General features: G+C 36.1%; 1 protein-coding gene across 2 annotated transcripts in view; it reads left to right on the plus strand.

Moving 5' to 3' along the window:
* The window catches only part of UGGT2 (UDP-glucose glycoprotein glucosyltransferase 2), a 75703-nt gene extending 56801 nt beyond the window's left edge, over positions 1–18902 (plus strand). The window contains exons 29-39 of one of the 2 annotated variants that reach the window (XM_053969466.1): positions 1073–1158; positions 5272–5356; positions 6812–6897; positions 9669–9767; positions 10923–11007; positions 11421–11603; positions 12817–12977; positions 13272–13386; positions 15952–16068; positions 17060–17204; positions 18100–18902. In XM_053969466.1, coding sequence (XP_053825441.1) covers positions 1073–1158; positions 5272–5356; positions 6812–6897; positions 9669–9767; positions 10923–11007; positions 11421–11603; positions 12817–12977; positions 13272–13386; positions 15952–16068; positions 17060–17204; positions 18100–18122 — 1185 coding nt within the window. In that variant the 3' untranslated portion in view covers positions 18123–18902. Of the gene's footprint in view, positions 1–1072; positions 1159–5271; positions 5357–6811; positions 6898–9668; positions 9768–10906; positions 11008–11420; positions 11604–12816; positions 12978–13271; positions 13387–15951; positions 16069–17059; positions 17205–18099 lie in introns of those variants that run through there. The other variant, XM_053969476.1, reaches the window with a different exon arrangement.
* The last annotated feature ends 3971 nt before the right edge of the window (positions 18903–22873 follow it).

A 22873-nucleotide genomic window follows, 5' to 3' on the forward strand; every position in this document is an offset into this window, starting at 1 on the left:
ATCCATTTCTCTGTGTTGCAAGCTTAGTAATGCTAAAAGTCACAGGCACATCCTGGAGCTGACCTCATCTCCAATTTGTTGAGCTTTCCCCCTGGCTCCTCTCCTGTGATGCAGTATAAGTTTGAATGCAGCCTCATTTTATACTCTTGCCTGCAGTGCCTAAACTGGCAGCCTAATTGCCTCTAGTAGGTGGTAGGAGGCAGTTATATTCAGGCTGAGAATCCCTGACAAAATGTAAGGTATGATTCACGTGCTGATTAAAATAATCCTTTTTGTTACACAATGATTCAGGCAAAAGAAGGCTCCCATTTTAGATGCTTCAGGTGAGTTCTTAGAGCCTTGACTGGACATACCCACACCTGAGAACTTCTCTCATCTTGCAAAGTAATTACCTTTCATGTTGGCAGTCTGTAGAACCAAAGACCATGTGACTTCTGAAGTGAAAGATTTATTTTCTATTGGCTAAGGGAATTTGATAGAGAAGGATTTTGATGAATAAGACCTTTTACTTATCTGCTGTTCACTAGTCCTTGTTAATACTGTATCCTAAGGAAGGAAATGCTTACTAAATTGTGAATCTTTGATTTTTGCACAAGTATTGAATACGGACTCAACAGTAGATGGTGTTTGGCATGATGAAACTTCTAACAATTCTTCACATTTCAAAACTTGCTCTCTGTGACTTTTAACATAGCCATAGCTGTTTACAGTGTTCCTAAAATGGGAAGGAATTATGTTGACTTGGAAAGTTGTTCCAGACAAAAATTTTGAATTTCAAAGAAGCTTTTCAATTTAGGTCTGTTCAATAATTTATTTCTTTCCTGCTCTTTTACTTGGTGCTCTTTTACTGCTCTCCATGGTGGAGTTTTTGTATGAAACTTAAATTCAGCTAGAAAAGACAGAGCACTGAAAGACATTAAAACAGACGTGCAGGAAAGGTGATAGTTGTTGCATCACTGACACACTTCTTTCAGGACTAGTATAAATGTTAAGTAGGTTTTTTTTTTTTTGGTATATGAAGATGGCTGAATCTGAAATGCAACCAGAACAAGTGCCTGTCTTTTTTACTTAGGGGTATTTTCAGCTGAAAGCGAATCCAGGTGCTTGGATGTTGCGATTGCGTAAAGGAAGATCTGAGGAGATTTATCAGGTTTTTTCGTAAGTATGAATCTATCATTCAGAAACAAAACTTAATCTGAAAGCGCAACATATTTTGAAAAGATCTGACAACACTGAAGAAAAGTGAGCAAAGATAGCATTAAAAAGTGTAAGATGGAAATGATGATTTAAAGTTTGTAAGAGATACCTTATTTCCTTGTATTGTTAGTTGTTGTTTGATGCCTTTTTAAAGGCATTTCAGTATGTTAATGCATAATAAACCTAAGCTGCTCAGCTAGACTAGATGCTAGCCGTGTCTCTTACTATACAGTTGTATAGCTAAACACTTTTCCTATCAGTTCCATGCATGGTTAACATTATCACACAATGGCTGCACCAAATTCTGTAGAAATGTCATTCATGTTGATTAATATTTTGACATTCCCAACATACTTAATACGTAATTTCAAGAGTATGTCCAATGGAGCATTGCTCTCCAGAATTATCTCCAGAACTATCTGGAGGAAGTACCACAAATTTCCTTCTCATATATTTTTTTTCAGCCCTGAGGATGCCTCTGAATGCAGTATATTTATAGGTGGCATCTTTTTTTAACAGGAGCATTGTAGTCATTTCAGTTCTAGACTATTCAATTAATTCTGAGTGTTTCTTAGTTGTCTAAGTCATCTAAGGATCACTGTGGTTACAGCTCCACCTTAGGATATCAAAGCAAAGGATATCTTCGAGACCCTGGCTGCATGTTGACTGCACCACATTTCCCTCTCTTGGGAAAAACCTCTGTCCATAGAAAGGAAGTTGTATTCCTGTAACTGGCATTTAGGTGACATCTCTAAGGCTTCTAGATGTATAATTTCCATGGTTGATTTTCATGTAAAGGAATATATGTGCTCACCATCATTCCAACTATTCCTTAGAAGAATCACCTTTTCCCCATGTTTTATGTAAAAGCATAGACCTGTAGCCTATGAGAGCTTTCTCTTGAAGCTATAGATCTAATCACTTCTAGAGGAACAGTATTGTTTATTTAATTTAAGCTTCAGTTTCTCCTTTTTTTTCCTTTTTCCTGTTACCTCTTTTCCTCCTCAGAGTAATTATGTGGTTTGAAATAGGTCTATTTCTTATATAATATTTATTATTACTTAAAGCCTGGGAATACATAGTTCCATATGTTGTTAATTATCAGCTACTATTAAAAAACAAAAAACTTGATGAACCTCTTTGTGGTTTTGAACATTTAGTTAATATCGGTGTTACAGGGAGAAATATTAATGGGATGTTTGATTCTTTCTATTTGTTTGCAATTTTCAATTTATTTTTTTCCGGAAATCACTTACAATTTGTTGAAAAAGTAGAAAAACATAGTCCTTACCCTTAGAGATTCACCTGATTTCCACCAACTGGATCTGTACTATTTGTTTAATTTAGCATTTCATTCTTAAGAAATATAAAGTGATTTATATAAGATAGCCTGGTTTAAAAATAATGTAGTGAGGTGCGGTTGGGTTAAATAATGAAACAAATGAAACAAAACCACTCTACATTCTAGACTGGATCAAAGGAAATTTAAATTATCTGCTGCGGTTTTGCACATTTTCCCTCTGTAGCATAAATGGGCTTAATTGAACTCAGCTAAGTTACTAAAAACTAGTACCTCATGAGGAATCTAAACAATGCAATGTATTTCATCTCATTATTCCAACTGTAGACTTAAAGTACAGCAGGAAAAGTATGTTTCTGGGGCTGCACCAGGATCTTTGATATTTCTTTTACAGTATTAATAGTATGAAGTTGCTATCAGAACTCAGGCAGCTGTTTGATAGGATGGAATTTCGCCAAGAGCTATTGCAGTATATTCTCCATCCATATATATTAGTCACACCATCTCCTGTTGAACTCTACTTTTGAAATGTGAGATGAACCTGTTTTCTTTGAGGCACAGGCCTGTACATTATAAAGGGAGTTTTAGAATGTTCTACATCTCAGTATTTATCTTACTTGCTTCTCTCATATTGGAAATAATTTTTTTTTTACTATATGTAAATACATAACATTCGAACTAAGGTGACTCCTTCTTAAAGACTGCTTCTAACAAAGATCATTATATTGATGCAGTCATGCTTGTAAATCAATTTTTATTAATAAATTCTTATGAATATTAGGAAAAAAAGAGTTGTTACACTCAGCAATAATCTGAGCACTGCTTATTATTGGGACTTTGATGTTGGTAGGAAAACAAGTAGGTATTGCAAGATAAGTTTGCAGAAAATAATTTATAGCTAAAGATACATATAAAATCCTAATTAATATTTTACTTTTTAAAAAGGCAGATATATTAGATGTAAAATACAATATTATTATATTTGGATGTCATGCAGACTGCCTAGCTGAAAGGTTTATCTTTCATAACTTAGGCAAGGAGTTGTATGTTTGTTTCTTGAGGTTGAGGTTTTAAAGGATCTCCATTTCTTGAACCCAAATTCTTTTGTTCCCCATATGGAAAATTATAATTTGTATTATATTGGTACTTACTTGTATTTGTTTAAAAGCATCTAAGTGTTTTGAAGTTAAAGCTGGGACATAAATAGCCTGCTAGACATGTTTAGCTTTTCACAATTACGTAATATTAAGGTAGCTGCTATTATTACATATGTCATAGTGCTGTCAATATGCAAGATGTTTTGCTTGGATTTAAAAAAGTTGTTCATAGTAGGACAGAAATTCATCAAACTGAGTTCTGTGCAGAGTAAAACAATTGGCACTCAGTAAAGATGGAGCCCACAGGGAGGCATCCATGAAAGAGATTTAGGGAGACAAATCAATGCTGTTGAATTTACATCCAAACCAAACACTCTGAGAATATTGCAAAGACTTTGGAAAATCCTCTTTATCAGCAGACTCCTCTGTATCTACCTACAAAATTCATAGCTTAGGGATTTTGAGGTAACTGAGGGAATAACAGAGAAAATACTGGTTGGGTGAACACTGGGGGCAAAAATGAAACATCGGGCTGGATGCTGCTATCAACAGTTCGTGTTTGGATCAAATTTTACTATTTCAGAACTTTTTAGTGACACACTTTATTTAAAATGGAATTAATATCTGAGCAGTATAATCCCTGTGATGCAAATACCGTTGGCTGGGTGTGCATACGTATGATACTTTAAAAGTTTGAAAACAAAACCACAATAGAGAGTGGAAAAGTTCAGATAATTCTGAATGTTGTTTGGTACAAGGATAGGCCATTTCCATGAGACTTAGTGATTACAGGCACATTTTACCAAAAAAATTTATTAAATGAGTGTGTAAAATCCTGCAGTGTTCAGGTAAGTGGTATGATACACATTGAAACAAGATTTAAATATTTCTTTCTAGGGGAAAAAATGAAGCCTAAGGAGTAGCAGATTACTTTCTTAAACCCATTTTTCGTGTGGGTAGCTTTAGCAAGAGAAACCCACATAATGCTGATGAAAGACAGAAGGGATTGAAGGGGAAACATATGGGCTGTTGAGTTGTAAAAGCAAGAAAATTTGAAAATGATGTTGTTATTATAATGTATCACAGTAACATTTTTCATATTAGCTACTCTTAGGACTGCAGCAGTTTGGAGACACCTGAATGGCTTTTAAGTGATGCTCAGTAGGGCAGAGGTTCATGTGGTGTTTGCACAGCTGTGTCTTCAGGGGTAGAGTTTCCAAAGCCAGCTAACTGAAAGACAATATTCACTATCTCAGCACTGTGATGAAGCCTTCCCTCTACTTTTAAAAGCAGGTCTATTTTAAAAGTACACTTAATGCCATCACACAATTCCTAAGATGTTTTCCATATTTGAAAAATAAATTGTTGTTTAATACTTGAATATTATATATATATAATGCATAATAATTTATTAATAAAGTCTAGGTTACTGCAGTTTTTCATTGATTAGTAAATTTCCTGTGAAAATTCAAATTAAAAAGTGAAGGCAATGACTGTGGACAATGTCCAGTGATGAGTAGAACTCAAAGTTTTTTAAGTTAAAATATAATTAGATGCAAGTGAAGTAATTTTTTCTGTAAATATCAGCAATTCTAAACCTTATTCTCTGATTAAACCCAAGTAACAATGCATGTTTTAATGAGACAGTACATTTGCCTGGGTTTTTTTTCCTCACAGCCATGAAGGAACAGATTCTGTAGCCGACCTGACAGACGTTATTGTGGTATTAAACAACTTCAGAAGCAAAATTATCAAAGTTCAAGTATGTATGCAGTGTTTCCTGATATGAAGTATTACTTATGCTTATGTGTCTCAGGCTATATTTAATTGAAATATGTACACTGAAATATATAATTTAGATTTTGTATAATTAAAGAGAAGGATGTGCAAATTAATTTAGTTAATTTGATCCAATCAGGGTATACTAATTGTCTGGGAGATTTGTTAAATAGCTGTTAAACATAGATACTATTTATCTCATCTAGCTCGCGGTGCCCAAGTATGTAGTTTTGGTGACTTAAATTCCCTTTCTGCTTAGCAGGAGAGAGTCCAAAGGACTGTTCTTCCCTGCTTATAAATGTATTTAAACGAAGAGAATGACCTTTTGAGACATCCATTTCTCTCCAGTGACTTAGGAGAGATTTTACACGAAGTCCAGATTCCACAGTGGAAGTCAAAATTAGTTGTGTTAAATTTTACCCTAGGCAACCAAATTTGTGTCAACAAAACTGTTACTGTCATTAGACGCATCAAAACTAGCTAATGAAGCACCACTCACATAGAGAAGAAAGATCCTCATAATACACTATATTTTCCTATATATTTTTATTTTAAATATTTTTAAAATATGTGTAAATATTTTAAAACACCAAATGTGAGTCTCTTTCTCAGTCCTCTTACTGAAAAGTTTTCAGAAGCCAGGGAAAATGTGTAAGACTGGCACAATAAGCCTGTCTCTAAACCACAGAGAATGGGTGAAAGGGTGCCTAATTTTCCTATTTTGAGCCAAAATAGGGATATTATTCTATGTGAAAGGTGGCATGGATTAAGCGTATAACTAGAATATGTAAGCTCTGCCATTCAGTTGAACTCTAGAATCACTTCACTGATATGTAGGATGTGGCTTCAGGGGCATTGGCTAAAAAGACTCATGGTTTAGTGTCAACAGAAATCTGTGTTAGCTTGACAATATAAACATGTGAAGTTAATATGATTAGATTCACACATTCAGGGTGTTAGAAGCTATTTGGTTTTCAAAAGCAATTAGATTTCTTTTAATCAAGGAAATTGAGGTGGTAAATGAAATTAATCTTGAGCTGTTATAAGCATCTTGATAAGACAGCAGAAATTGCTTAAGTTGGATGCAAGAGAGCTTATGTTTCAGTGACAAATTTGTCAATTTCTCTTTGTGAAGGGCTTATTGAAAATGACTATTTCCTCTCAGGTAAGTTCCATTGTGAGGTGCTATGCTTCTGCCAGCTAATGGCTGGATCACAAACTTGTGAGGGAGGAAAATGAGATAAAATTCACCATACTTGTAATTGTTTTTTGCATAAAGATATACAGAGGGCTTGAAATATGCTGGCTGATTTATTAATCACTATACTTAGTGGCTCTAGCCAGTTAGTACACCATAGTTAGGTATCACAATACAAGCAGTAATTACTATAAACTACCTTCCCAAAAATTGCACAAAGAAATTTCTTTTACTGACTAGGTACAGAAAAAGCCTGATAAAGTGAATGAAGAGCTTCTTACAGATGGAACAACAGGAAAAAAAGGAAATGTGGAATCAGTTGCAAGGTAATGCCTAATTTGATTCTAATTCAGCTGTTCCAGGACATGTTTATTACTCATAGCAAGTAAATTTTCTTACTTGATAGTGATACAAATGTGTAAAAAGTCTCTCCAAGGGATTTATGATGTGAATAAAAAGGAGGAAAGACAAGCTATAATGTCATGTAAATCTCCTTTTTTATTTCCTTCTTAATCCTTCCTTGATATTTCCAGTTTCTCTTCATTTTCTCCTTTGGCTGTTTTTTTTTCATTTTGCTGTGGCAGGAAATCAGTCTCAATGTGAAAATCTCAGCTGGTTATGTGGTACTCAGATCTGTCAAACTGAACATCAAAAAGCAGACCAATGCTGCTTGTCTGCTGCTGGACATAATTTATGAAATCTCAAAAAGTGTTTTTACCTTTTACTTTAAAGTTTGAGTTCTGTAAGTAATTGTAATAAGCATCTCAAGCATTACATTTGAGGCTTATAACTTCTAATTTTCTGTTTTGAACAAGACTCAGAAAAGGTTTTCTTCAGTTTTCAGTAGCTTGGGCAATGGTTGTCAGTGACAGACTGGTAAGGAAAATAAAGAAAAGGCATAGCAGTTCTACTTTATCTACTAATCAGTTGGCTCCAGTCAGTCCTGTACACACACCTCTCTTGGTAGATCTAGGGCTGGCTTCTGTTCCTGCTTTAAAATGTCTCATGATAAAGCCTCTTGTTCCACAAGTACCTACAGACCTGAGATCATATTGAGTGTCTATTGCTGATTTTATGTTTATCACCATTTATCCACAGATGATTCTATTGTTACAATATAATAGAATCACAGAATATTAAGGGTTGAGAGTGCCCTTAAAGATCATCTAGTCTCAAATCCCCTGCCATGGGTAGGAACACCTCTCACAAGACCAGCTTGTTCAGAGCACCATCCAGCTTGGCCTTGAACACTGCCAGGGATGGGGTAGCCACAGCCTCCTGAACAGGGCAGCCTGTTCCAATGTCTAACCACCCTCACACTAAAGAATTCCTTGCTACTATCTAAGCTAAATTTCCCCTTTTTCAGTTTGTACCCATATTGACTAGATTCGGAGACCCTCCCAGACTACTATGCTACAACTCTGAAAAGTTTCTTCCACACTGGACCCACATTGCTGCACAAAGCCTCCTTTGAAGAATGATGTTAGTTGAAGGAATTTTTCATTGACTTCAAGCTTCCCACTTCTAATTGGCTGCATCAAAAGATGTATGTGCAGAGATCAAAATCTTAACTCCCTCTAAGAAGGTTACAAGGTCAGAGATCTCTCAACCTTCCAGGGCTTGCCTTTTATCACAGTGGCATTTATCATGCTCTAAGCTTGGCTGGGCCAAGGAAGCCCCTCACCCAGTGAAGTTTATTTGCTCTTCCCAGTGATTCAAGGTTGTGGCTCAAGGGCATGATTTGAGGCTGTCAGCCTTTTGCCATGTAAGATCTTGTCAAATACCCTTCCTTTTTGTTATCCCAGAATGAAAAGAATATCCACCAGCACACTGTTCAGAACAGGAGCCCACATGTGCTCTAACATGGGAGATGTGTACACCACTTTGCCCAAACCTTTTCATGCTTGAGCTGCCCTTCTCCAACTGACTGCTTTTCCCACGTGACCTTACAGGTCAGCCCAGCAGCTTTGGGAAAATTCTGCTTTCTGTAAAGCTTTACAGAATCAATATTTTCAAGATCCTTGCATCAAACCCCAATTTTCTTTTTTCACGTGTGATGACTGCTTTATAAAGAACTTGACATCCTTTCAGTCCTGCTATCACTAAATATAAGACATGGGACAAAAAGTCAGGAAGAAAGGGGACAGACTGCTTGGACCTGTGAACTGCAGTCTGTTTAGCCTGTGAGAGTTCAGTGCTGGTTGAGAGGTTGTCTGTCTTCTTTGAAGATGCCACACCATGCAGAAAATGCCGCTCCACTGACGTCTCTCTCTGTTACTATGCCTGAGTGAATAGAACGTGGGTTTCTCAAAAGATTATTCACACCACTTAAACACATTGCAGCCTCTCAGCTATTTCTGAGGTTTCAGCTTTGTATCAGTGGAGTGATCTGAATTCTTTTGAATATATTGGAGATCTGAGACTTGTCTTATTTGCTCTTAAAGATTATGAGGATACCTATTTTTACACTTTCTAAAAGATATGTTTAAAAGGGATATAAAAGAAAAAGAAGAAAAAGTAATAGGAGTGACTCATGCAATCTAAGTGTGTGAGGAATGACTCATCTCACAGAAAGACTATTGAGGTAAATTTCCAACAGTATCAAATGGCTTGATAACCATTTGATAACTATAACCGATCTGGCTCTGCAGTTCTGAGATCTCTGAAGCAGTGCCTGGGGGAGACTGCAGCCACCATCTCCTGCCTCACTGTGTGCTGGCAGGCACATAATTAAAAACCAGCCCTGGTAGACTTTGTTATTCAAAACAAGCAAAGAGTGCTGTGCAGCAGAAACAGAAACCTCTGTAAAACATACCTTGAATACATAGGTTAGCTTCTAGGGAGAGGAATCAGAGTAATCTGAAGAACAGTCACCACAGACCTCCGAAAGTTATGAGAGTATTCTGGGGAAGGTTGTAACTCCTAAGCCTAGGCATGTGCAGTGGAAGTAGAACGTAAGTGTATTTGTTTACTGCAGGATGTGTATTTCTTTTGTGTATTTTCTTATTTTTGATTCTCAATGAGCTTAATGATAATTTAGTAGGATTTTTTTTCTACAGAATTTTTACTTTATATAATTATTTATAATAATTCTTAGATTTTCAGAAGAAATTCCATCTGATGAGAAGGAAAAGAAAAGTGATATTCTTAACATTTTTTCTGTTGCTTCAGGCCATTTATATGAACGTTTTTTAAGGTAAGGAAAGGTAAAAGGGGAAACAAGAATTTCATAGCAAAACCCTACATTTTCTTAGTAAAACTAAGCAACTTAAAGAAATGGACTTTTTAAACAACATCTAAATAATAAATTTTCAAAACTGAGAAAAGTTGTACTCAGTGAGAACGAAATTAATCTTTAAGAACAAAGTGATTCAACATATAGATGTTCAAAAATACCATTATTCTTTGAAGACAGAAAATGTCTTTCATGTGTGAAGTACAAGCATAAAAGATGAAGTTCAGCCTTTCTGTGTAAAGACACAACAGAAGTGACTTCACTGGAGTTGTATCTATTTGTATTTCATACAAACTGGATTTACTACATGCACATATGGCCTTACTTATCTCAGGGTCCTTTCAATGAGCAGTGACTGCTTTTAAGGAATTGTTACAGTGTTGCCTGATCTCTTCACGACCATCGGTGTTACTTTTCTGATTGGAGCACTGGTGATTTGATGGCTGAGTCATCTGAAGTTTGAGCATTGTGTTTCTTTCCTTCAGCCTGCAACCATCTTCATAAAGGGAAAGACACATTAACTTTAAAGGAGAAAAAGTAATATTAAAACATCCTGCTTGCTGCTTTGTCTTATTTTCGAGTTCATTATGTCTTGATTTTAAGGCAGACTTGACCTCTTGTAAGGTTGTAAGTCACTGCTTATCTGTCTGGTTACACCAAAGACCATGATAGTGAAAAAGAATTGAACCCAAAATAGTGATTCTTACAGTTATTAAGGGTTTTCAGAAGAGGATCTGACTTGAACTTTGCTTTTTTTCTTTTCAGCAACCTATTAAACTCAACCAGTAGATTCTAAAATAAGTTATTTCAGTAGCCAAGTTAATATTTAAGGCACTAACCATTATTCGGATTTTGTCAGGCACCGCTCCTAGAATAAAACATGTTAATCCACTTATGTTCCTTCTACTATTGCTTAGCCAATCTGGATGAAATAAGGCCATCTCAAAGGACCCTTGAACACAAGCTCTTTAAGGCTTTTAATTAGAAGTAGATAAAAATTTCTACTTAAATTGGGTTAAAGAAATTGTAGTTAGAGTTTTAGTACTTTCTAAGTGCAGTTGAAATTTAATGACCCGTGTGTATTTGTTTGTTTATTGTAGACTTATATTTCCACAGAATTATGATGCTTTCTGTCCTACGTCATACAAAAACACCAGTTAAATTTTGGTTTCTGAAAAACTATCTCTCCCCAACATTTAAGGTAGGAGAAAAGTCATCCTCTTTTTTTTTTTCTTTAAAATTTTAAGGTTTTTTTTTTTAATTGCAATTGACTAATTATATAATTTAAATTGAATTTTCACAGTGGAAAATAATCCCTGAATCTGTTAAATACCAGTGTTAGGTAAAAGGTTCTTCTCTTCTGGGACATGAAGCCCAGTGATAAATTATAATAATTTATTCTCTTTTGATAGTCTCCAAGAGCTTGCATGAAATGCTATTTCTATTGGTGTAGCTGAGGATACTGCTAAAACTAAGGCAACACTTTAAAATAATAAATTACATAGTCAGTAAGGCAAATACAGCTGCAGCTGCCTTGGAACATTCACTCCTTTTCCTTTTGAGTCCTTGTCTATCTCATATATGTGCCCCTGATGGTTTTTGTTCTTCTTCTAGGATGTAATTCCTTACATGGCTAAAAAGTATGGGTTCAAGTATGAGTTGGTCCAGTATAAGTGGCCCCGTTGGCTTTATCAACAGACAGAAAAACAAAGAATTATCTGGGGCTACAAAATTCTTTTCTTGGATGTTCTTTTCCCTTTGGCTGTGGATAAAATAATATTTGTCGATGCTGACCAGGTAAGAAAAGATAATGGCATACGACTGTATGAGGAGTTAATTTGGGCTTAAATTGATCCAGTTTCATTCTCTGTGGCCATTTTATTCAGATGTTGATCTCAAAAGACTGTTGCAGTGGTACAGACAGAACTAGTGGTGTTGCAGAATGTAAATGCAAGAATTTCACTTGTCTTCAGTCGTGTGGACATTGAGTTGTCCTAAATTGTCTGTGTGGAGAGAAAGGCATCTGGAGAGATGTGTGTGATCTTAAAGGTGCATTTCACTGAAAGCATATTGGAGTGACTCCATCTCTGGGCTGATTGTGAGAGGAATTCTCCACTATGGCCAGTGTCTGAGGTGATTTGGACCATTTGAACAACTTCTAGATGGCTGAAATTCTTCAAGATTAATCCTATCTCTGTTTTAAATTTGCATGCAGTCCTTCATTCAGGAATGAACATTGTATAATGTACTGAAAGACAAAGTGCTGCCTCAGATGAGTTTATCACAAGGTTATTAAAAACTTTGAGAAATATTGTGATGTATTTTGGTCCTTTTCCAAAGCTCAAGAATAAATTAAATTTAGATGTAGCAATGCAGACTGCAACTCTTCTGTAATTTCATTTGGATGCACCATGTGGAAACACTGGTTATCTGTCCTAACTACTGTAAGGACTTCTCTCTGCTCCCAGATAGCTAAACTTTTTTTTAACACTGATGAATTAGATAAGTAGGATTTGATGGCAGAAGGATTGATTAACAAATAAAGGGCATTTGTAAAATGTCATTAAAACCCTTTTTTGAAAGTACTTTACCATTAGATACAAGGATTTATCAAATGATGAAATGATTTTGGAGTGCCCATGGTGGGTAATAAATGAGGAGGATTCTTTAGAAGGGACATGATTGGAAGATTTCAAAAGTTATGCTTCTTTATTGAGGAATTTTATATTGGGCAACCAGAAACACTAGTCTGTGATTTAAAAAAATATTGCCAGTTTTAGATCATCTACTCAATAAATGTGTTACACAGATGGCCACTGTTAATAATATAATAAAAAATAATAAATAATAAATTTTGAACTATAATCTGGTAGATATCTCCCAGTGGAATAGTTTATCTATACCCCACTGTTGTAGCATATGAGCAGTTTTTTAATTAAAATTAAATATTGTGAAGCCTGCTGCAATACCCACCCTCACAGAAACAGTACTAAATTATATTCTTACTTAGATTGTGAGGAGTGACCTGAAAGAGCTCAGAGACCTAGACCTGAATGGAGCTCCCTATGGATACACTCCTTTCTGTGACAGCCGCAGAGAGATGGATGGGTACCGCTTCTGGAAATCGGGATACTGGGCTTCACACCTCGGGAAAAGGAAATACCATATTAGGTAGGACAGCCCCTTCTGTACACTTCTTGTACAGTTTGGGAATTTGGGAATTTGATTAAAATCTGGGTGTTGATCACTGAGGCATTCAAGAGCCATTTTCAGTAAGAGATGAAGAAGGCAGGAATTCTGATGACATACTGATTTCACCGTTTTATGGTAGTTTCAGCCACTTAATAAAGAAAAATATCCCTTCAGGATGGGAACATGTTTTACTTTCTTGTTACTTTTGTTACTATTATCAAAAAGGTGAACCCCCAGAAATCTTATTTCTTTGGGTTTTTTTATTCCTTTTAGTGCCTTATATGTTGTGGACCTGAAGAAGTTCAGGAAGATTGCAGCTGGAGACAGGCTTCGGGGCCAGTACCAGGCTCTTAGTCAGGATCCAAACAGTCTGTCAAATCTAGATCAGGTATATATGGCTTTGAGCATTTTTGGGTTTTTCTTTATCTTTCGCAATATATATGGACTGTCTTGTATATCAACATAAATGTTACGTAATTCCAAAATGGTTTGCCATTTACTGCTGTTTTAGCCTATTTTCAGGAGTGCATATGAGCACAGTTCAGAAAGCTGCTTTATTTTAATTTAAAAATGAGGAAAAATCCCAACTTACAGGACTTTTCACCTTTATTTGTAGTTGTTCTCTGTGCATTTATGTTTTTCTGATGATAACCCTACATTCTGATAATGGTAATTATATTCGTGTTTAGCAAGAGCTTGTTACCTTTTTCTTTTTTCTTCTTTTTTTCCATTAAGGTAAATAAAATTTTCTTTTGTAAGTTAACTGCAAATGCACTCTGGTTGCTGTACATGGTCACCTTGGAGTGGCTGGAGTTTGTCTCACTTTGGGTGAACCTCAGAAGGCTTCATAAGTGATACTGTCCCTGCTTTTGGTGTTTTTGTGGAATTACTTAAGCACAGAAGATTTTTACCTGCCTCTAGCAGTAACAGGATCCCATGGTAGCAAAGCTCACATTGCTCAGTCCTTTTCCACACCCCTTACTTGCTCTGCAAGCAACTTTCGCTCTTCCATAAGGACATTATTGCCACTTGCGTTTTTTTTTTTCCAGAAATAAAAGTAAGAATTGAAAAGAGTAGTTCTTATGATACTGGACAAAGAAAAGTGGGAATACAGCCACATTAAAAACTCAGACTAGACTGGACACCTGGAGCTGGAGAAGCCTTTAGGTGTATGTTAAGAGCAAAAGGCTGAAATAACAGCAACAGTCAGAGTTCACATCTTCCTGGATCACAGAATGAATTCCTGGCCCTGATCAGCCATGCAGAATCCTGATGTGATAGAGCTGTGTGTTCTCCAAACACAGTCTTTCCCACATGTACAAGGTGTCTTTCAGAAAGACTTCTTAAGATTCAGAGGTTACAGGGTTTCCACCATAACTCTGGTTTTCAGAAAATTGGTTTCATCTAATGTTCTCAAAATACTAAAACTTCTCATTTTAAGATTCTTATATTTCAAATTACAGCTTTAATACATGATAGCATATATCTCCTATAAGCCTGTTGGATGAAATCTAAAGCCACTTAAGGGCCAGATGTTAAGGTAGCTAAATCTTGGCAGAATGGAATTGGAATTACTTTGGAAAGTGAATATTTCAAAGTAGTATTTTCATAATAATCTGGTTTGACTGTATTGATAGGAACTACTTGCTGTCTTCATTGCTACATCTTACACAAAATACAGCAATACTCCTGGAAATACAAACCACAGTGCAATGTATTTGAGACCTGGAGAGCTTTCATCTACTGATAAGGATGCATTATAACTCTTCTATTACTATTTTTGTTTTAAATACCTGTCTGGAGTGCTCACTGCCCTTCTCAAAGAAGCAGCAATCTCAGCTCTCTGCTAATCTGCCAGCAGTGCCATCTTCATGGGTGGTAGTTAAGGTTCTTAAACCACAAAAAAGTAGATAGAAGGGGAAATGGTGATTTTAAATGCAAAGGAGAATAAGTATAGAACTCCTAGGGAGAAAAAATAACACATCATAAAAACTAGACTTCCAGTACAGTTATTTTGTTCAGAGGGTTTTTTGTATTCCTTTTTTTTGTTGTTGTTGTTTACTTTAAATCCTGAAACTAACAGCTGACTTTCTGCTTTTTACTGCATGTAACAATTTTTTAATTGACAGCTTCTAAACATTCTGTAGTAACTCAGGAATTGTGATTTCATTTATAAAGTCAGAGAGGCACAACAGAAAACCAGTTTCTCTCTTTTGGAATTGAAATGGTGATAAACCATTCCAAATGTTGATAAACTACTTTCCAAATATTATAAGTTTTTTAAAAAATAAAGTATTTCAATTAATGTTGAATGTCTTGGCTTTCTGTATAATTTGATGTAATTCTTTGGTACTAATGTCTGTATTTCCATTAAATTATACATCTTTCATAATGCAGCAATATGTGCTATTTTATTCTGTCACATTTAGCAGTGTGAATTGGCGAAATAAGATGTGACTAATACTTGAGTATTGACATTTATTCTAAAATACAGTGTAAGGGTTGCACACATGAGGAAGCTTACGAATGGATGTGCCAGTTACTGCCCCTGCTCTTTGTAACTCTGGCCAGAGTAGGTGCAGCGAGCCTGAAACCTGCCTGAGGTGTTTCTCATTTATAAAAGCTGTTCCCTGCATTCAGCCACATCTTGGTTCAGAGTTTTCGTGATGAGACTACCTGACTATGTAATAAAGGTCAAAAAAAAAAAAAAACAAAAAAACAAAAAAAACAGAATAGCCAGAACATAGCCAGAATAGCAGCTTAAAGCTTTTCCTTCCCAAGCTCATTTCTGGAATCCATTTTCCTAGAAGTTGTCTCAATTTAGAGTAGTGGCATAATCCTGTATTATATGTTTTTTGAGTCGGGGGGGGGGGGGGGTGCTTTTTTCAAGTTTAAGGAATGGAAAGCTATTTTCCATTCAATGCTAATATATGATTTTACAAAATTTGTACAGGATCTTCCCAATAATATGATTCATCAAGTAGCCATTAAGTCTCTCCCTCAGGAGTGGCTTTGGTGTGAAACCTGGTGTGATGATAAATCCAAGAAAAAGGCTAAAACAATAGACCTGGTGAGTTGATCCTGACTTAAATGAGTTGTACAGATTAACAACTTTGCTGTGGTTTCTGGGGCTTTTCAGGTTAAGTGTGTGTCATGTCATGAGGCAGCCTTGCTGGAAGGCACTGCAACATTCCATCCCTTCCCCTGAAACATTTTCTCCTCTGAGACCTCTCCCACGTGCTCTCTACCAAATCTGCTTATATTAAAGCTGAAAACTGTACCAGAAAATTAAGTGTTGTTGTCTCTTAACCAGATGGGATTGAGGCTTTTCGTGCCTATATATGTAATAATTTATATTTCTAATTATAAACCCTTATAATGCTTATAATTTTTCCATAGCCAAGTTACTGGAAGTGTGAGAAAGTGCTGTTACCTGTCTGGGCACTATGGACTGCTGTTGTTTTTCCCACATGGAAGGTTCCTCCAGAACCTTAACATTATCATGGTTTTCTGGGTCTGTTTCATTGCTCTAAACAGGAGATAAAGCAAAGTTTTAAAAGCATAATGCTCAGGACACTATCCACGTTTAGGAAAAAGAAAGTTTCTTTCTTTGGGAATAGAAAGAGACAAAAATCTTTTTCCTGTCATTTATTATCCTCATCCCATTTTTCCCTCATTTAGATTTTTTTACAGCAACACATACTATTTGTGATGCTTTAGATATAATTTGAAAGGAAAACAGATAGTTGGAACTTGATGTGATTTTTCAGTATGCAAATAGTTTTCTTTGTGTCTTTACAGTTGTTAGAATAAGTTTGTTTGTGCTGTAAAGACAGGTGTTCTCTGTTCAAAACCCACATCAGGTTCAGTTTCAATGTGCCAATCTTGCATTTCCCGGGGCAAGTTTGTCTAAATTTTAGTAGTCTTGTGCCAGCCATGTCTGTGCTATACTGACAGTCAGCAAAAAGACAACTGTTTACAATTCATTTGTGCTAAATTCTCTGAAAAGGTGTTATTTTCACATTTGCTTTGTTTACATCTAATATGTTTTGAACTTTCAGTGCAACAACCCCCAGACCAAAGAACCAAAACTAAAGGCTGCTGCCCGGATAGTTCCTGAATGGGTTGATTATGACTCTGAGATCCGGAATTTAATACAGCAAATCGAAAGAGAGAAGAAAAATCTAACATCGTTATTTCAAAAAGGTAATTTACATGGATATTCAGCTGTTAGCCTCTAAAAATTAAATGTTAGTCTAGTTTAAATTAAGATTGGGGTCAGTAGGCACAAATCTTGTGTTTGTGTAATTTCCCTTGTTCTTAGAGAAATGGTGTGGGGTTTGAGAGTTGTGTGATGCTTCTTTATAGAGGAGTTACACTGACAGGACAAACCCTCTTGTTTCATGCCAGAATCTAAGAGGAAGCTCAGTAGTCCCATTCCTGCACCACAAATGCAACCAACAGTCACACATAATTTTAGCCACAAATATTATATAAAGCACATTAGCTTAGACTTCACATAGACTTCTAATAATATCTATTAAGCAGTCAGGACTGAGTATTAATTTGCCTCTCCATCTCTCTTTCCAGGCTTATCTACCCAAGCCTTTTTGCACTAGACTAAATTCTATTTTAGTTAGTTTGGGGGTGGGGTTTGGTTTTTGTTTGTTTGTGGTTTTTTTGTTCTGTTTTGTTTTGGGGTTTTTTTTAACTAAAATTGTTTTAAACTCCCCAGCCCAAAACAAAAAAAAACCACAAAACACACATACAGGACTCCCAGGAAGACTTGATTTCTTGGACTAATATGAAACAAAATGAAAATATAATCTCAGCTCTCAGGGTTGAAATAAAAATTAGCAGATAAATATTTATAAGTCTTGAGTGGAGGAATAAATTCACTTTTCCTTATAAAGACTTCTTAGTGGGTTTTATTCTTTGTGAAAGCTTCTGGTCAGCTTGTAGCAAGGCTCCAAAAATGAAGTTCATGTTGCTGAACTGAGTGATTAGCAGGAAATGGAAAGTAAAAGGCTTTCTCCACATCTTACAAACCCAGGCACTCTTTATGTAACTCTTTTGTGTATTTTTTCCCCTTTGGTAACAGGGCTCAAGCACGATGAACTTTAGCACAGCCTGTGACCAGAAATGGTGACAGCTCCAGAGTCTTCTGGGAAGGACTGAACAGAATTTACAGCTGTTACGTTGGCACTATTTGCAGCCTTCTTTAATGTGAAGTCAAATGTTTTATAACTTAAAGTGTTATTTTAAACATTTAAAATGCAATACAAAAATAAGAAATCCACAGGTATTTGGGGGTTTGGGATTTCTTAACCGGTATGGAGTAGCTTTCCCAACAGCTTTGCTTTTGTTTTCCTTCTTTAAAGTACAGTTTGCCCAGAGGACTTTGGAATGTGAAGAAAGATGTGTTCAGTATTGTCAGTCCAGGGGAGGACACACACATTAAATATGTACTTGAAAACTTGTGCATATTCCATGCACTAGGGTACTGTATTTAAATATCAAATATTTTGGTTCTATGTCCATAGTTTTGTCCCTTAAGAAATGCTGTGGTCACAAGAATTTCATAAAAAAGGTCTAATTTAGACCACACAAATGTAACTCCATGTGGAAGCTAAAGCAAGGAATGACACTCTTCATTTATTATGCAGGATTGCTGCAATTTTAGAGATTTTTTAAAACTAATTTTTGATTCTTAGGCTCCTTTTGGCCACTTAAATGTGTGTGATAAAATTCCATTATGGTTTTGGTTGAGGTGATTTTCGGACCAGCATACATTTCATCAGAAGGTCAGTACCTGAAAGCTGCTTCTTCTCACTTTTGATTATCATCATCCTGTTTATAACTGAAAAGAAAATAATAAAATACTTGAGTATTTTTTGTCTATCAGTGGTGTCTCCTGTAATTTTCTAAACCTGTAGTCACAAACCTGTTGCTTTAATGGGATACTGACATTTTGATCCCACAAAAATTGCAGGGGAAAGTTCTTGCAATGCACATATTTGAAAATGGGGAATTTGTGTCTCAAAGTGAAATCTAGTGCCTTAAATACACACCCTGCTGTTCAGGCTGTGCTGGTTTCAAAATGGGATTGGATGAGACCACACATTCTTATAAGAAGTCTTCCAGTTTAAATGCTTGAAATTACACAAGACCATGTAATTAGCAGTAAGTGGGTGAATCAGCAAAGATTGCACATTATTTCCACATTTGCACATTATAGCAGCAAATAATTGAATAAACAATTAGAGAAATGAAGTAGATTTTGTATCCACTGTCATTGTCCTCAGCTGTTGGTTACTTAAAATTTCTTACTGTAAGTGCGAGTAATTAAAATCACATGTTGCTGATATTTTTTCAAGCCATATTACAAAGGAATGTGAGACATGCAGATTTTTTTACAGCTTTTTACATTTTCTGTGGGTTTACCTTCATGTATTTTGAACAGTTTTAACATGTCACATACAGATTTTTAAATGTCTGTTGAAGGATTTCCTTTGTATGAAGTACCCAGTAGAGTATTTCCTGTGTAACCCAATAGGAAAGTCAGTAAAGCCGAATGTCAGTTCTCTTTATGCCTGCTCTATTTCAGTGCAGGAGCTGTTTTGTTTTGCTTGTTCTCTTAATTACTTCAGGATATCATGCAGCAAGTCAAACATATTTGAACATAAACTTTAAGTTGGTATTTTTGTACCACATAGATGGACCGTGTGTACCATTACTAAAAATGCCACACGTAACAAGGAAGTAACTGATTTGCCATAGCAGAGGACAAAAGCCCCCAAACCGTTATTCAGCTGTTTACTGCGTTATTTTATTTTTAAAATATTCTTTAGATTTATACTTCCATCCTGCTGCCTGACTCTGCAGCAGCATTTCACATGGATCTGCCTTGGTATTCCAAGCTTGAAGCATATATTGGAAAACTTGCTGTAGGACAGAAGTTAAAGGTTCTTTAAGAAACCTTAGTTCTCTTTAATTATAATTATCTGTGTGAGCATGTTCTGCAGTATAAAAAGTGGGTAATTCATGCACCAATTTCATGTTCATTTTCTCTGTAGCATCCTGTTCTTTTTAAAACTGGATTACCTCTACTGGCTTTAAACATAGTTCTTTAAATACTATTTCCTCGAGATTGCTTAAATTATTAGAATATAATTTTATAAATGTAATTTGCTGGAGATATTTTGAAGATGTAAAAGGTTTTATGCAATTGTCTAGCATTTTATATATTTGTACCAAATGTTCTGGTGGGTTTTTTCTGCATAATACTACTTTCAAAGAAAGCTGGTTTTTTGAGATACACAATGGTTTATAAAGTAAGAAAGGTCCCACAAACATATTCATGACTTTTTAAAGATCTCTTTAAGGCAACACTTTGAGTCATTAGCATGCCATTATATTTTAATACTAAATACATGGATTGTGTGGTTGCACAAAATATTAAAAGGTACCACTGCAGAAAAAAAGATGAATTATTTTCTGCTTTCCCTTTTTGTATTACACAATAACCATTCCCTACTTGGTTAGCAGATCCAAAGAAAAAAAAAAATGGCAGCAAATCCTCAGCTATCTTTCCTCTATAGAAAGTGTTTTTGCAAGGAAGCAACAGCAATGTTCAAAACAAGGCATCTGCTGTGAGGTGAGATGTAGAGAGAGCTTATTTTTTATTTCCAGTCTCGGTGCTCTGCCCTGTAAAAGGGAAGAAAACACATCCTAGTTGAGAGTGTTGCCAAAACATGGTGCAACTCAGTAAATAAGCGAAAGAATATTTGAACTATTCAAATGAAGGGTCTTTACAGTTTATATTCCTATGACAGTGTCTTGTGTATGTCTTGATCTTCTTGAGATTAGCTGGTAAGTTTAACAGAAAATGAACAAACCAGGCATTAGTGCACTATTGTTGATGAACCAGAGATTTAGTATTAAATATTTGTCAGTAAGATTCCTTTTAACCCATTCCCTGAATCAAGTACTTGCCTTCAGTCTGAGACTTCATGGAATCACAGGATATGAGGTTGGAAAGGACCTCAAGAATCACCTGCTGCAGCCTGCTTTGTCAAAAGCGCAGTCCAGACAAGATGACCCAGCACTCAATCAGGCCAATCTTATTGTCCAACACTGGGGAATCCAGCATTGCCCAGGGATATTCCAAGGGCTGGTTGTTCTGTGAAATCAGCACTCAACAGAGCTTCTGCAGTTGCTGTAGTTGACTTCTATACAACGGCGGTTCTCTTCCACACGGAACGTGGCTGTCTCCTCCTCTTGTCCCCTGCCTGCAGAAATGCCCTGTGCATTCCTGCACAGCTCCAGCTTCAAAGAGCAGGGCGAGGAAAGAAGGGAAGACAAATACACAGCAGTGCTTTATTGTCATCATAAATATCTTTATTGTGAAAAATACCATAAAATAATTCCCACAGTTCTAGAAAAAACAGTTCCTGCTTTGTAGATTTATGATTCCATATAAAGACATTTTATAATTTGAAACATTTGATAAATCTCTGGCTAGCTTTACTTATCCTTCGTAAAACATGAAACTGCTACTTAGTAATTTGCTGAGGGCAAAAAAAAATTGTTCTCCCATTAATTTTGTTACGGCTTTATGGATAAAAGTGTGTATTACAGAGCAAACAATACCTTATAATAAGGCACTTTTAAATACAACTAACCTGCTATGCTATCCTGGCTAGTTTCCAGCAAAGCTCCTATAAATCACAGCCCTAAACAGAAGAATAATTCTTGTTCCAAACACCAGTCTGAAAACTGAATTGATAACCAAGTGTTAAGGTTTGGTTGGTTTTCTGGGGTTTTTTTTAAGCTAATACATTTTCTGCATATGTCCCAAGTTTGAGCTCTTCAGTTTGTAATTCACTTTTAATCTCTTTTAATATTGATTGATTATTATATCAGTATTTTACCAAGTAAAATATGCTCCCCCCCAACCTTCATTTTAAAACAAGTTGGAAACGAGTTTATTAAAACTGAAAGAACTCCACAGAGAAAGTTTGCATCTACATACAGGCCAATGATGGGAACAATGCTTCATGCACATCTCGGGGTTGACAAACTACCAAGACATTTACTTCAATGCTCAGTAACTGAACATTATTGCACTACAGACACCCACAAATAAATAAAAAGGCGAGTTCAGCTTCCTTGCATGTCGCCTGCATCATCAACACTCAGCATGAGACCAGCACTTCATTTGCCAGAGTCACATCAGGAAATGCAGCGCCGGAGCTGGAGAGCCTTGCAACATAAATGGTTTATTTTAAACAGAACTTTGTCTTTCTGTCTTCCCAGAATACCTCAAGGCCCTTCAAAACAGCACCGGGGTGGTAACACTTCTTCTGCACAGCAGCTGCTCAATACTAGGAAAGCCTTGTTCTCCACTGTTGCTTTTTGCTATTGTTTCCAAGAACCTGTCTTCCAACAATAGGAATCTATGAACAGCAATCATGCATTAATCATCTTCCTTCTTCTACTGACTACATTCAAGCCTTTTTGTTCTTAGAAGGTAATTTTCCCGTTCCCATTCATTCATTTTCAAAATGCACACGGTCCTTTTTTGTTCCTTTCTGTCCCGCTGCCTCCAAGAAACAAACCCACACTGCTCCAACATCAGTGCCTTGTATGAAGAATTTACTCATGAGGGAACATCTTATTCCTTCTCTAGACAAAAAAAAAAAAAAAATTAAACCTCAGGAAACAATTCTCTCAGCTCGAGCTTTTAAAGCTGCACAAGGGCAGTCCTTTGAAAGAGGACTTACTGCCAGCAGTCCCCTGGCACACAGGCGCAGCTGTCTGTAGTCTTTACTGTGACTTCCCGCAGCCCAGCCACTCCTCATGTATGGAATCGG

This window comes from Vidua macroura, chromosome 2 (assembly GCF_024509145.1).
Source record: "Vidua macroura isolate BioBank_ID:100142 chromosome 2, ASM2450914v1, whole genome shotgun sequence".
NCBI lineage: Eukaryota > Metazoa > Chordata > Aves > Passeriformes > Viduidae > Vidua > Vidua macroura.